This window comes from Plutella xylostella, chromosome 30, assembly GCF_932276165.1.
Source record: "Plutella xylostella chromosome 30, ilPluXylo3.1, whole genome shotgun sequence".
NCBI classification, from domain to species: Eukaryota; Metazoa; Arthropoda; class Insecta; order Lepidoptera; family Plutellidae; genus Plutella; species Plutella xylostella.
In genome coordinates, this window is record NC_064010.1 from 5,065,294 (window position 1) to 5,081,521 (window position 16,228).

At 36.4% G+C, this 16,228-nt stretch overlaps 1 protein-coding gene across 1 annotated transcript in view; it reads left to right on the top strand.

Annotated features, from left to right (window-relative positions):
* Nucleotides 1–16,228, top strand: part of LOC105387880 (probable multidrug resistance-associated protein lethal(2)03659) — a 42,223-nt gene that overhangs the window by 5,480 nt on the left and 20,515 nt on the right. Inside the window, exons 2-11 of the mRNA XM_048632034.1 lie at nt 5,437–5,662; nt 7,179–7,318; nt 8,284–8,386; nt 9,614–9,720; nt 10,123–10,226; nt 11,663–11,894; nt 12,482–12,638; nt 12,984–13,343; nt 13,913–14,066; nt 15,363–15,524. Of these exons, the coding sequence (XP_048487991.1) occupies nt 5,583–5,662; nt 7,179–7,318; nt 8,284–8,386; nt 9,614–9,720; nt 10,123–10,226; nt 11,663–11,894; nt 12,482–12,638; nt 12,984–13,343; nt 13,913–14,066; nt 15,363–15,524 (1,599 nt within the window). The 5' untranslated portion in view covers nt 5,437–5,582. The remainder of the gene's footprint in view (nt 1–5,436; nt 5,663–7,178; nt 7,319–8,283; nt 8,387–9,613; nt 9,721–10,122; nt 10,227–11,662; nt 11,895–12,481; nt 12,639–12,983; nt 13,344–13,912; nt 14,067–15,362; nt 15,525–16,228) is intronic.

Here is a 16,228-nt window from a genome sequence, read left to right on the forward strand (position 1 = left end):
TTTTTTATAAAGAGTACTTAATTGTTTTGTACAGTATAATATTATGTACGGTGGCCTGCGCCTAAAAGTATACAGGTGGAGTTTTTATAATAGCGATCCCTGACGATGAAGAGACCAGCTACATCTGTTATAAATCCGGGGAAGTGTTGTGTGTGATGTGTGTAGCAGTGGTGTTTATGTTGATGTGCTTGAGCAGCATGTGAGCTTGAGATGGCTATTTTAAAAACTCCGCCTGTATACTTTTAGGCGCAGGCCATCGTACCTTACCTATGTACCTAGTAGTAAGTACTTACATAAATAGCGAAAATACCCCCAAGGACAAAAACGACGTTTTAATTAATTTATACTTGTTAAGTATTTAACTATGATTAAAAGCGAAAGTATTATGACCTACTTTGCATCGTGTCTAGAAGATAGCATGATAATTATTGACTCAAATTGACCTAGTGCTTACTATGTAGTTCCTAATACCTAAATTATAATGCAACTACCTACTTATAATAAAACTAACTGTTCCCGCGCGTTTCGCTTCGCCTTAAAAAGTTTTCCCGTGGGAATTCCGGGATAAAAAGTAGCCTATGTTCTTTCCCCGGGTCTAGACCGTATGTATACCAAATTTCATTCAAATCCGTTCAGTAGTTTTGGCGTGAAAGAGTAACAGACAGACAGACAGACAGACACAGTTACTTTCGCATTTATAATATTAGTTAGGATTAGTTAGGATTAGTTAGGATTAGTTAGGATTAGTTAGGATGATGTATGTGTAAATATGTTTGATACTGTTTTTTTTAATGTTTGTGCTGGCAATATGGTTATGCCAAATCCAATTTCGCCACCTGAAAACTCCTCCGGAACAATTAAATAATTAAAAAAGCATTAAAATATAAATTTTCTGTTTTTGTAAACATATAGAAAAACAGACCTATCATTTGATGATGCAATACCACTTTTTTGGCACGAACTGAATGGATCATTAAATCATCAGTGGTCATCCATCACTATTATGATGACATCATAGTGAACCTGGAAGCTTGGAGTCGCGGGTTCGAATCCCGAACTCAATCGAATAAGCTCTCGTAAGTAATTACTATAATCATCCCATGAGCAGATCATATTGCATAATATTTATTCAAATGGGTAATCAATCTTTTATTCGTTGATAGCATAAACAGCAATTTCTATCTCTTTCCATGCCATGAGACACTGTACTGTACATAATATATCTGTTCTTGTTTAACAAACACCGATGTTTCGAGAGTACATTAAACAGACAATTGCGTGTCATTGACCCCAATCATAATCACTGTCTATCACAAGTGGGTATCGTCAGCAAGGAAAGTCGCAGAAAAACATAAATTTATTTCATGTCATCAACATCCTAATCCTAACTAATACTATAAATGCGAAAGTAACTGTGTCTGTCTGTCTGTTACTCTTTCACGCCAAAACTACTGAACAGATTTAAATGAAATTTGGTACGCATATGGTCTAGACCCTGAGAAAGAACGTATAGCCTATAGGCTATACCTACTTTTTATCCTGGAATTCCCACGGGAAAACTTTTCAAAGCGAAGCGAAGCTAGCGGGAACAGCTAGTTATAAATAAATTAAAGTTGTCAAAATTAATATTCCCATTTGACAGCAACAAAAAATATAATGAAACCTAAAGAAATCAAAAGTAGGTGATTATCATTAACTTTTTAAGCTACAAAACCTGTTATTGTTTTTTTTAAAGTATAATAATATGCCTAAAGTCTGTTTTTTTAATCTCAGATACTAAATTGACAGATTCTGAACGGTTCATCAACAGTCGATTGTCACGTGATTAAGTCATTATCATCATCATCATGACCCATTACGTCCTAACTGCTGGGGCACGGGTCTCCTTCCAATGAAGGAAGGGTTTAGGCCTAGTCCGTACGTGACTAAGTGACGTATCGTTTTATTGGTGGGACAATCGACTGTTGTTGAACCGTTCAGATTTTATTGATATATTATAGGTATATTTATTTATTGCAACTATGTAATAATTATGTGTTTGGCATTTGTACTATTTGTTAAAGAAATCAAAAGTAAAATGCAATTTTAAAATTTTTGCAGTTCCACTAATGGATACCTAACTACCTAACTGTGTATCCATCCACATGGTAGGTATGTTGAATTGTCGATCAACTGGAAACAAAAGAATAACACATGTTGTGAATTATGACGTAATTTTCCAAATAATACCAATGACAAGAAAGGAATAAGTAGGCAAATAAAGTAGTAATATTTAAGTTAAAAAAATGTCACCCACATACCTACGAAAAGCGAGACAGACGTGACGAAAGTATAAGCGTTTAATGGATGTCGATAATTATACCCGACAAACTTTAAGGGGGGATACTACGAGTAATTTCATCGAGAAAAAACCCCCATATGTGGGGTCAAATCTCAATATTCTAGAAATGGCGGCCATTTTAAAGTTTAGATACTAAAATTTTTCTTCTTTTTCATAGAAAATCATATCTCGAGATTTAGACGCCTTACGGACCTGAAATAAAATGCTTTTATGCGCAAAAAGTCATCTCTATCAAATAAAAATATCCACAACTGCTAAAAAGTTACATAAAATAAGTTAAAAGCACCTAATCTAACAGTTTTGACAAAAAAAACAGTTTTTTTTTACATTTACTTGAATAACTTTGAAATCGCCCCCCTTTGATGGTATTTTTATGTATTTATTAAAAAGTATTTAAAATAAGCTAAACAATGATACCAAAACCGTATCTGTACGTCGAGGCAGTCAAGAATTATTGAAGTTCAAAACACACCTAACGGAGCTCATGTAAGTTGATTTCATTTACAATCAGAACTCTTTCACTCAATGGATTGTGCTACCTGAGCTGCGGCGCTAGGTTAGTTGTGTTTTGAACTTCAATAATTACAGATACGGTTTTGGTATCATTGTTTAGCTTATTTTAAATACTTTTAAATAAATACATAAAAATACCATCAAAGGGGGGCGATTTTCAAAGTTATTCAAGTAAATGTAATTTTTTGCTGTTTTTTGTTTCAAAAAAACTAAATTATGTGCTTGTTACTTATTTTATGTAACTTTTTAGCAGTTTTGCATATTTTTATTCGATAGAGATGACTTTTTAAGGATAAAAGCATTTTATTTCATGTCCGTAAGCCGTTTGAATCTCGAGATATGAATTTTTATGAAAACTAAGGATCTAAAACTTGTAAACACATGTATAACTACACTATTTTACACTTTACAAAAGTAAAAATGTAATAACCTAACAAACAATAAAAACCCCAGACATTCAACACTAAAAGAATCATAACTTTTGAACGGCCTTAAGAACATTCGTAACAACAATACCTATGACCCAAATAAAAACAAATCGTAAATCGGTTCGGCCGTTGGAAAATTACGCTGTCACGGACAGACACACACAGACACGTGCAAACTTATAACCTCTCTTTTTGTCGGGGGTTAAATACTTTAACTTGGCATGCTGACTGTACCTATACTATTCATTCGTGTTGTTAGTGATCAGATACTGCAGATATCTGTGTTTAGACTTGCGGGTTCAAGTCAAGTATGAAAACGTGTCATTATTAACTCTTTGCTGAACACATGAAAACAAGAGTTTGATGTGATTAACTAGCGAGCGACAAAGAGAGGTGCTATGAGTTTGTAAATTATAACATAAATCAGATTTGACAAGCGAGCGACGAGTGGTAACCCCACTGTTCTTTATACAAACGTTATATTAATAGTAATGACACATTTATATAAATACAACTAATTTATGTCAATATTGGAGTGTAGATCACTGATAAAGTCCACCTTGTTTAGTTTCTTGTAAAGTAAATAGAGATTTATCAGTCGGAAGGTAAGACAAACACTGACAGAGTGCTTGAGAATATAATGAATATTGCACCTTGTTTTTCCAAAACTTTATTTATTTGTTTACAGCCGGGAAAATAAGTGTTGGGGGCGGAAAGGGGAACTCCACCAATGTTTTAGCCAGAGTTTAATGGATTTATTAAGTATACCTTTACTTAATTAGTTTATCGACGTCATTTGCTCCCGACTGTAATGTCCGAAGGGGTAGTCACAGGTGACTCGCTGCGTCATCCGCTTTTCGCTGTACTCACGTGATAGGTCGCTAGCCATATCGCCTTTTAATTACTAGGGTACACATCTATCGGTTGCTGTTTCGGCAGCAGTCGTTAAGCCTAATCAGAGGCCTTGGGGCAGTTTGAAAATAACTGACAGTCAGGTTGCCCACTTACCCGGCAACTCTCTCAGCACAAGCTTGCTTCCGCACTAGGCCAGCGTGGTGGACTAGGCCTAAACCCTTCGTTCACTGGAAGGAGACTCGAGCCCCAGCAGTGGGGACGGGGTAGTTTAGAAGAATCTAGAATCAATGTGCAGGTTTCCTCACGATGTTTTCCTTCACCGTAAGAGTACGTGGTATAATTGTAAAAAAAATAATTTGTTTTTTATTTATAAAGAATTAATTTATTACATTGCAGGATTCAAACCCACCATGACCATATTAACTATCCTTTTTATTAACTTGCAACCGAGTATTTAAAATTATGAGACAAATACTGCCGAACACATGACCTAGAGTCTATAGTAATGTCTGATTCACAACCTTGAAATGAAGATACTAGATTTATCTAGATAATCCCTAGAATTCCCAAAAAAAATGTCATTGAAGAAAGATTAGTTTATAGGCAATATTCTTATAAAAAAAACATTGTTGGATTTTTTTTGTACCAGCAGAATCTTTTTTTTTTCTTTTGACTAATTGTGAAATATATTTTTTTATCAAATAGTTATATCAAAAATAATAACATCCTTCTATACTATCGATCTGGACAATATTTATAAGGTAGTTATTTGTAGCTTGTAACCATCGATAGTCCTATCAATAGCTTAACTGAATAGTGATTTTCAGGGTTACAATTACAAGTCACAACACAATCCTAACTAATAAAAAGATGCCGACGAATTGAGAACCTCCTCCTTTTTTTGAAGTCGGTTAATTATAAATGCGAAAGTAACTGTGTCTGTCTGTTACTCTTTCACGCCAAAACTACTGAATGGATTTGAATGAAATTTGGTATACATATATACAAAGAACATAGGCTACTTTTTATCCCGGAATTCCCACGGAAAAACTTTTTAAGACGAAGCGAAGCTCGCGGGAACTGCTAGTAGTATATAATAATTATAAGAATGCGGGACATCTCACACGATAATATCGATAGACTATCACTATCGCATCACAGGATTCTAATCTGAATTTTCTTTGTAATGCGCGTTAATTCTGGGCCTGCTACCGCTTCTGGTTAATCTTAAGTTTATCTTCACACCTAAGATAAGCCAGTTATACGAGTAAATGTAATAAAACCTAGTTTTTGTTTCAGATACGAGATGGGTGCTACTTAATCCGAACAAAAGTACTTAAATAGCTCACCAAATGCAACCGTACCTAGCCAAGCGGTATTACAGAGTTCAAAGGAAGAAACTACCTCTTTAAATAGTATTTAGGAGTATATTTTAAGCTTTAAAAATGGATCCAGGATACTTTGACACGGTCAGAGAGCAGAACCCGAGGGAAAAGGCGAACCCCATTTCTCAAGTTACTTTTTGGTAAGTAGGTACATACTTATAAAATTCACTCGCGTGCTATGAATAAGTTCCACTTACAACATGTCATCACCAAGTGACCCATAATTTTTTTGAACATGTAGGGCCTTACCCAATGACAAAGGAATAAAGAGAGGACCTGGCATAAAAATCGGTACTTAAAAATATATCGTCGTCTCTTTTTAACTTATTGGTGTTATCCTACGTAAAAAAGGACAACAGTAGTTTTGTCTTTGCCTAAAATTACAACATTGCGACCGGTCGCCATTTTGATTGACATCCAAACACAAGGTACTTCAGCTGTCAAACAATTTGTTTGTTTACATTTTTCAAGAAAAAAGCCGCCATTTTAATTGAAACCAAAGTTTAGGTAGGCGCATTTTTTCCTCTCTTTATTCCTTTGTCAATGGGCCTTACCACAAAAACTTTGACAGTATTTAACAGGTGTTTAGCGCTGTCAAACGCCAAAAAAATCTGTCAAATATCGTTTTAAACACTTGTAAAACAGTGTTTAAAGTTTTTTGTGGTAGTACAGTTAATAATTTAGGTTGTCAAATATTTTCTTTTTTAGTTGGTTATTCTGATGCGCTGTTCAATGTACTTCAATGTTGCAGACGACGTCATTAACCAAGCCTTTTCCGTTTAGGAGTAATTTGGTGCTATTGTCGCTGGAACTGTTTCATTGCTCGCTAGTGTACTTACCTGGTTCTGGCTGAATGACGATGCGCAAGGCCGAATACCGCGAATAGACGTGTGACTGTGATAATGATGATGACACAATAACATATCAATTTTGTATAATTTTGGGTCATATTTTTTTGGTACTTACATAGTTGGTAAACTACTAGAAACTTATTCAAGAAATAACAGCAGAGAATAAAATTGTATGAATTGTTATAATTTTTGTTAGCATCACGGTCAATTTCATACTATTCTGGGCGCCATGACAACACAATTCGCAATGTGATAATCAGCTTTTGATGTTAACAATAAGTTATGTAAATGCCTTCGTGGTTTATTTATATTATAGCTATTTATGGCCAGTCACCAAACGTTTAAATACAATACCTACACGGTACACGTTTAAATTGTACTGTACAAGAAGCCGATAAAACTTACTTTGACTTCATTTGCTTTACTAGGAACCATATCCGATGCATACATCTGATTCCACTTTGGATTTTTAAACGAATTAATCCACCATCTCAACGACTCCCACCATTATTCTTAGAACTAAAGCATTAGACACGGTACCTATCCCTACAAGCAAAGTCAAACTCTAATCTCTAGTCGTCTAAAAGTCCGGACTGTACCCTTTTAAAAGCATTTTAAATGTTCGTTCCCATATAGTCCAAATAAATAAGAGTTATAGCCTGGATGAATCTTTTTTCCAATCCAGTACCACAGGGAAGTATCTTGAACCCTACACTCTTTCACATCTGTATTAATCACCTTTGCAAACCTGAAGTCCTGTAGTGCGCTATAATTTTACCAGATGACAAATGCAATCTTCTTGCAGGTACACAAGGTCTATATTCAGTCGCGGGCGGCGCGGACAGCTCGGTATATCGGACGTGTATCGGTGCAGCCCTGAACATGTCGCCACGGATAGAGGAGACGCGTTGGCCTCTACTTGGGGGCGGCAGCTGTCACAAAAAGGTAGGTTGTATGCTTGTTTCATTAACGCTCCTATTTAATCACTGAATACCTGGCAATGAGTATAATGAATATCTTTATATTATCTTCTGTATCTATTTATTGAGAGGATTTCGATACCCTTGTAAGTTTCATAAATGATGACAATTATACCCGGTATTATAATCTTATGTACCTACCTCGGTGGTAAAAAAGAGTATGGGTACATAGGTACTTACTTTAAATAACTTGACATAAAAAATAGAAATGAGATCATTATTATGCTTAATACCGATGATCTCATGCAGTTTTATTCTAATAATGATCTCAGTTACATGGAAATCTTACCAAAAAGTACTAAATGTAAAAAGTAAAATTTCCATGGACTATAGGTACATATTATTAGTACTAATTGTTGTTATTGTCTTGTGTCGACATATTAATTGCCAGTTAACAATGCTCAATGACCGGAGTAACATTGTAAAACACAGAGATGTTTAGTGTAGCGTTAGGTTTCTTGACACCATAATATTGTCACGTTATTGCTTGGGACTGGGAAGGAAGGTAAAAATCGTGACGCTTTAACATAAAAACTGTTTCTTTCGGATTGATTTTAGCAAAGATCTAATTCTGAAAGAATTCATTCTGCACTGTACGGTTTAAAAGGCTTTCAGGGCATTTTGTATTATTGTTCTAAATCTCTCTTAGATTTACAATGTAAGATAAGATGGTGTGCCACATGCAAAACAAAAAACTCTCTGCATTTTGTTTACCGTCAAACCGTTTTCAGTTCAACCTAATGACATTGTACCTACCAATGAATAACGTCTCAAATCTTCAAACCACGAACTAATTCAAAATAAGAGCTCAGTTGTAGAATAGGGGTGTTATTTGTCGCCTCATTTTCTTTTGCACTGACACTCCATATTCCTTGTTTATTTTTAATCTAAGTGTAAACAGACCTTAAATCGCTGTTAATAATTTTCCAGAGAAAGGGAAGACACCATCACTACTTCGTGCCATACTCAGCCTGTACGGACGACAGTTTTTTATAGTTAATCTATTGTTCGCCGTGGCTGATGCTAGTTTTAGGTAAGATAATATAATTGTATTTTTAACTTCTACCGCTTCTAGTGGGTATACAATACAGGGTACCAGCGGGTGCCTGTTATATCTAAACTGCCTACCTATGTTTGGACCTCTTCCTAACGACTCCACCACCCATTTAGTCTATTTACTCAGGTTTCCTTACCATGTTTTCCTTAGCCATAAGAGCGATGGTATACACAGGTTATTGATTTTGATTTTCAAAATTCTTTATTATCAATAAGTATAAAAACAAACAAAAAGAAACACGCACTCACGCCTTGTACTAATGTACTCCCTTGCGGGGTAGGCAGAGGTGCATTGCTGCACCCACTTTTCGCCAGAGTGTTATATTAGTCCCAATTTAATAGGGGGCGGGCCTATTGCCATTATACGGGCACATCCAAGACCCGAGAACAAATATCTGTGTTTAAACAAATATCTGCCCCAGCCGGGAATCGAACCCGGGACCATCGGCTCAGTAGTCAGGGTCACTAACCACTACGCCATTCGGTCGTCAATAAGTATAATGGTAACAAAACAGTACAACTAAAATATTATACTATTTTATGACATTGTGGTTTACACACTTAATTAGGCTGCAGACACCTTTGTAAGTTTACTAATTATTTGACTTAATGCTATTTACATCGATAAGTATTTTAGTAACAGAGTAGGAATGAACTAACTCGACAACAGTATTTTAAATGCGTACGATCTCATTAGTGTTGAAGACCATTTTTTGCAGGATACACAGGTTATTACAAAAAGTAAACCTTAAGGGGTGACTCAAGGGGTCACTGTTACGTGTACTATTACGGGTACGTGAATTTTTTACTTTGAAAAAGTTTTTTTTTTTTGCGAATTTCCGAAATTTGTAAAGCAAAAGCTTTTAGAACGACCCCCAGTGTCACCCCATTTTGTCTTACTATAACACGTTTAGCAACACCTGTATACTTTGTACTTTACATATATTTAAATTTATTTATTCATAAACGCTTTATTGCACACATACACATATAGGTAAACATTACAGAGTTACATTTAAAAACACAGAGAAATGTATAAAGATGCGGGCACAAGTTCTGGAGACGTTCGAGTTTGTTGAGTAGCTCTTCAGTGAGGTCAAGATCAATTACAGCGTACATCAATTCCAATGAATTCCTTTTTACATTGTGTCACTACTGGGATTCGACCCCACATCTTCTCCACTACACCGCTCCTTTATTCCAGATTGTGCATCCCGCTCTGTCTCGAGGGAATGATCAACTACTTCTCTCCCTCGTCCCCCACCGCCGTGTCCACTACGGAGGCGTATCTCTACGCTACGGGGGTTGTCGGTACGTTATAATTTTATTAAAATTACATTTACTTATCAAGAGTTTCCAATCCCATGGTATCCCATTGCGGGATAAAAAGTAGGAAGCTTAAGAGTATATTTTTCAAAATGCACTCCTGTATAATAATATAGCATGCATCATCAACCCTATATGCATTTATTATGGCCTGCATTTCTGAAATAATTAATTAGAAAATTAGCCTCTCCAAACACCACAACACTTTGTCCTCAGCGTTTTTTATCCAGTCCAGTGATGAAAGGAATGATGGATGAACGAACCACCAAGTGAATGAACGAATTACAATTTATTTTAATTTCCGTCTTTCAGATTTAAAGGATGCTTGACCTAATCACCAAGTTAAAAACCGAATGGAAATGTAATCTTTGTTTGTATTTTCCTTAGGTTTCATGGCAATAAACGCTACAATGATGCACCCGATGCTGCTGTGGCTGCTGCACCTCAGTCTGAAGGTGCGCGTGGGGTGCTGCTCGCTCATTTATAGAAAGGTGAGATATGATTTCCTTTTCCCGTGGGAATTTCGGGTTAATAAGTAGCGTAGATGCGGTAATACAAAGAGTCATCTACCTACATAACACATTTCATAAAAAAAATATCCAACCATATTTCTCGTGAAAGTACTATTTAAGGCTTTCTAGGACTAGGTATGTAGGTAACATACAAAAATATGTCAGTTACAAAACTTACTCTAACACATATCGCACTTGTGTTCCAATACCGTCATAAATTTTTGGATAGGTTTGGTTTTTCTTAAAGCGATAGCGTTAGTTGCTTTATCCCCTGTAAAAGAGAGGTGTAATACGTTTTGTGTGTGTCTTGACAGTTAAGGTTTTAGTTTAGTTAGTGTAAAAAAGAGATGTGTAACTTTATACTGCCTATATTTTTATCAAAATTGATACAGCTGTTGTTTATAATGAAGTCATGCATATTATAAATTCATGCGTATCAAATGTAATAGACACTCTGTTTTTGTCTTTTTGTCACGCTACTATCTATTATTATCATTATTTTAATGTTTCTATTAGTCATACACATAGACTTGACATAAATTAAGTGTATTTATTAGAATTAAAGTATTAAACATGTTTACACATACACACACACAGTATACGTAAATCTTAGAATGAACTCCAAGGTGGACCAAATCCAAATCTCCACACATAGCTGCCTAGTTGGAGATATCATAAACACAAACATTTAACACCCAAAAACCGTTCGCAATTTTTTTACTGTTTATTTACTTAATATGTTTTTGTGCAAAAAGTCACGTAGACAACATAATTTACCTTTTACATCAGTCTAGACGCTCCTTACTTCTTAGAGCCACGATAAGATATGACGAGATATTAGAGATTTTTTCCGACGACATAGACAGATGTTTATCTTGGAATTGTATTGGGGAAACCTTTTATACTTTGGGTAAATCCCACGGGATATCCCGATTATCGGATCTGCCACCGGATTATCTGAAGATATAGATTCAATTTTTTCTTACAAAAATACTACTTCCGACAACTTACTTATCGGTTGGTAATGATTGGATGCGGAAAGCTATAGATCGCATCCAGTGGTGTGCTTTAGGAGAGGCCTACGTCCTGCTGTGGACTGCTATAGGCTGATGATAATGAATGTTAGTTCAGTTCATTAGTCTTTATTTCTGCAGTAGCCAAACTGTTCGTCGCTGACTGAGTTATTGTATTTGGTAACGTAAGTTGGCGTATCGGTTTAGTATGTCTAGTGTTCACCGTTCGCTAGTTTAGCGCTCAATCTACTCAATTGGCCTAGTTTGTCTACTGGGAACGCAACCTAATGTGGTCAAAATGCACCAAACCTACAGAAATTGCCAGCGTAAATATTTATATTTCTGTGTACCAAATATATTTTTATTTCCTTCTTTCTTACTTAAAATGTATCCTTGTTCCAGCTCCTGCGATTAGACCTGACCACAGGCGGCAAAGCGTCCGAAGGCCTAGCGGGCCACGTGATAAACCTGCTGACGACAGACGCACAACGCTTCGACATGGCCAGTGTTTTCTTAGTGGATCTAGTGAGGACTCCCATAGAGAGTTTACTCATAATCTACCTCATGTACAGACAGATCGGCGTGTCTTGTCTGATTGGCGTGTCGTTTTTGCTGCTGTTTATACCTTTGCAAGGTGAGTTGGGTGGGGGAAATCGCTTTGGGTAAAAAATCTCCGACGCGAAAAAGTGTCTGTGTTATTGTATATATCTGTCTGTGGTAGCGTAGGTAGCTCCTAAATGGAACTGGTTTTCGTTTAGTTTTTTTTGCCTCATAAATAATGTTATTTTATTCATAATATTTTATCTAAATCGGCTAGACGGGTTGACGATACTTGCGAAAGTTGTGTGGTAATGATTGGATGCGGAAAGCTATATATCGATCGCATCCAGTGGCGTGCTTTGGGAGAGGCCTACGTCCAGTAATAGACTACTATAAGCTGATGATGATGATGATGATGGGTTAGCTATTTAAAAGTTATGAGAGTTTGAGTGTTGAATGTCGGGGGTTTTGTCATTTTTTAGGTTATTACGTTTCCGTACGAGACCGTAGCTCAGAAGGTAGGAAACCTAAGTCCCCTACTTCCGGATGAATGAATGAATGATTCGATGAATGAACGATTACAATACTGGGGCAAATAATCGCCATTAAGTATTCCTGTCGAAAGTTTACTAATTTACTTACCTTTTCATTAAATTTAATTTAATATTCCCCTCCCACCAGGCTACCTAGGCAAGATCTCCAGCCGCCTCCGTCGCCAGACAGCCATGCGTACAGACAACCGCATTCGACTGATGAACGAAGTACTACAGAGTATAGAGGCGGTCAAAATGTACGCTTGGGAGGGCGCCTTTGCGAAGATCATTGGACACGCCAGGAAGTGAGTACAGGATGCTTTTTTTAAGGTCACAGCACACATTTTAACTTCGAAAGGGATCGTGAGCGTATTAACTCGAGCCGTTCAGTATTATTTGTATGAAACTCCCTACTACTAATGGGAATCGTATCGTGTATTGGGTTAAAATCCTATTTGGGTTCGAATCTTAGATGTGATCGAAGGATGGCTATAACCATGGGACCAACGTAACACTGCCTATACTTACAGCAACAATCTTTGCCTACACAGCAAAAAAATTATCAAGACCTTCGTTTTATGTTAATATCCTAACAAAGAATACTAACTTCATAACAATTATCATTAACAAATCCCCCATTTCAATTTCAGAAAAGAAATGAACGTCATCAAAAAGATGTCCTGGCTCCGAGTAGTGATGATCTCGTGCGTGAAACTCAACACAAAAGTCGCCATATTCCTCAGCATAATATCCTACGTATCTTTCAAAAACGAATTGACTGCAGCCAAAGTCTTCGTAATATTTTCTTACTATGATATACTGAAATACAGTTTAGTAGATTTCCTGCCGTTAGCTATAACGTTTACGTTAGAAGCGTTTGTGTCTATTAAAAGGATGCAGGAGTTTCTGCTTTTGCCCGAAGTGGATAACAAAGATGGCGTCGATTTGATGAAGATACATAAAGAGGCTACGCCGGTAGCAAATGGGGTTTTTGAGAAGATTGGCAATGGGTGAGTAATTTGCATAGAGACTGAAAAAGCTGAATTTGGAACAGAAACAATGATGTTTTGTAATTTCTGATACTAAATGTAGTACGGTTCATTAGTTCATTAGTATAATAAATAATAATAAATAAATTCATTTATTTCAAGTAACCACGGACTCATAATATAAAACATTAAAAATTACATTTACACATTAAAAATACAATTTACACATAGAACACAAACAAAATCGGAGGAACAAATTAACAGAAAATTTTAAAACATTCATTAGGTACAAAATCAAAGGTATAGCTATACTACACTTTTGTAACTTGTCGTAATCTGAAATCTTTGAATGAGGTTTGTTAGTTTGACAAGGTACAAAAGTATGGCTATATACTAATGAGGCTTAAGAAAAGAAAACGCACCTTTTACCCGTTGCAATGTTAGCATTGTCGAACACAACACAATTTATTTATTTACCTATATAAAAATGTACCTATAAAAATATACAATTAGGTAGTTATTGCAAAAAACAATACGCAGCATACCCAAAACCTAAACATGTAAACAAACAAATTTTCCTCACATTTCAGGCAGCAAGCCTACATAAAGTCGGACACGAATCTAGAACAGCTATCCAAGCCTGAAGTCCTGGTCTCCTTCAAGAACTACACGGCGTACTGGGGCAGCGGGGACAAGCCCGGGGAGGCGGGGAAGGTGCCTGCACTGAAGGATATTAATTTAGAGGTAAAATATTGTATACAGAATGTTGCAAAATGGGTATTCCTCTTTTGCAACTCCCAATTGAAACTGTGTCGGTCACTCGTTTCCTAGGGTTAATGATCGATAGCGGTCTAACATGGAAAGCTCAAATAGACCATATATGTAAAAAGTTAAGTCGCTCCGCATATGCTCTTAGAAAACTGTCAGAAGTTGTCGATATAAGCACAACAGTCATAGCATATCACGGATATGTGTCCTCGATCATTATATATGGAATTATATTTTGGGGCAACTCAACCGACAAAGAGAAAGCCTTTAAGGCCCAAAAAAAATGTATAAGAGCGATGTATAGACTCAAACAGACTGACTCGTGTAAACCCTACTTCACTAAATTTCGATTATTAACTCTGCCATGTATGTACATTTTTGAAGTTGCAATGTTCATAAAATGTAATCCAGACCAGATCCAGTTTTCAAAACAAAGGGATGTGTAACTAATAGGGCAGGCCGAAATAGAGATAAACTATACACAGAACCTTCACATACCACACTGCTACAAAAGAGTTTAATCTGCATGGGACCTAAGATTTACAATAAACTACCTAATCATTTAAGAAACCTTGACATACCTAAATTTAAGAATGCTCTAACATCAATGTTGCTTGACAAATGCTATTATTCAGTTCAGGACTATTTTAATGATTACTAATTTTATTTTGTATTTTATCACTATAATTAATTAATGAACTTATGTGAAAATTTATTCAATTGACTGCACAAATTACTAACTAACTTACTTGTAAATAGGTGTGTCTGTATTTGTATATAAATTTGTACGCCATTAATTTGAGCAAAGCATGGAGCACACTATATGCATTTAGTATAAGACCTTTATTGTAACCACCCATGTTTACAAATAAATATATTTGATTTGATTTGAACATTAGGTAATCAATAAATATTATAAAGAGGTAAGATACAGATGAAACACTGAGAAAAACTAAAAATACAAGACAATACAGTACAAAGCAAAGCTTACTAAGATGGTTGCTGTCCAGGGCGTCACAAGGCACCGGCCCAGCATGTGTGGTTGATTTGATTGTTTTTTTTACTCACTTTCAAAATTCTTTCATTGTAATGCTACATTATTCGTGAGACCAATCGTATTTTTTTATCCCAGAAGCAGAATTCCCACACCAAAGCCTTTTAATTCAACACTTACCTGCAACTCTATGGACAAATATTTGTAAAATTTTACGTGTAATAAAGAACATTTCATTTTCAATTTAATCCTCAAAATAACCACAACTTCACTTCCAGATAAAGCCAGCAACCCTCACCACAGTGGTCGGCACAGTGGGCGCGGGCAAGTCCTCCCTTCTGCTTGGCCTACTGCGGGAGTTAGCCCCCTCGAGCGGCCTACTGACCGTCGGCGGGACGCTGGCGTATGCGCCGCAGGAGCCCTGGCTGTTTGAGGGCACTGTGAGTTACTTATGGTTAAGATAGTTAACAGACAAAATGGAGACCTTCGGTTTTCAATGTCTTCGATATGCCACAGAATAATAATAGTAACTAGGCTACGCCACGCTTTTTTGACTTAGCGAATGATACATTAGATACATATGGGAGTAAAAGAGGCGAACTTATTGCTAAAAGCGATATCCTTTTAATGGACGAATGAAATCAGCTTCAATCTTTCATTCTCTATGTCTTTACCTACGAGTATAGTTTTCTATCTATATCCTTTCTCATAAGCTCATAACTCACAACAGTAGATGGCAGGTAGTTAGGCCTACTGCGGGAGTTAGCCCCCTCGAGCGGCCTACTGACCGTCGGCGGGCGGCTGGCGTATGCGCCGCAGGAGCCCTGGCTGTTTGAGGGCACCGTGAGTGACTTATGGCTAAGAGATATCGTTTTACAGGCATAATAGTGTAACTTTTCAATGTAGGAGTGGTTATGTCTTCGCTACGCCATTCTGTTTTGAGTGTTTGGGTGATTCGCACATGAAAAAATCTTATCCCTAAAAGCGGTATCCTCCCAACCAGCTTTGAATGCCGACGAGTGTAAAAAATGCAGACATAATTTCTAACTCATAGATTCTTGTAATAAGATGAGTGTGAAATGCGCAAATATAAATTTTATCTTACAATTTCTAGTAATAAGAAGAGTGTCCAAAACGTAAACAT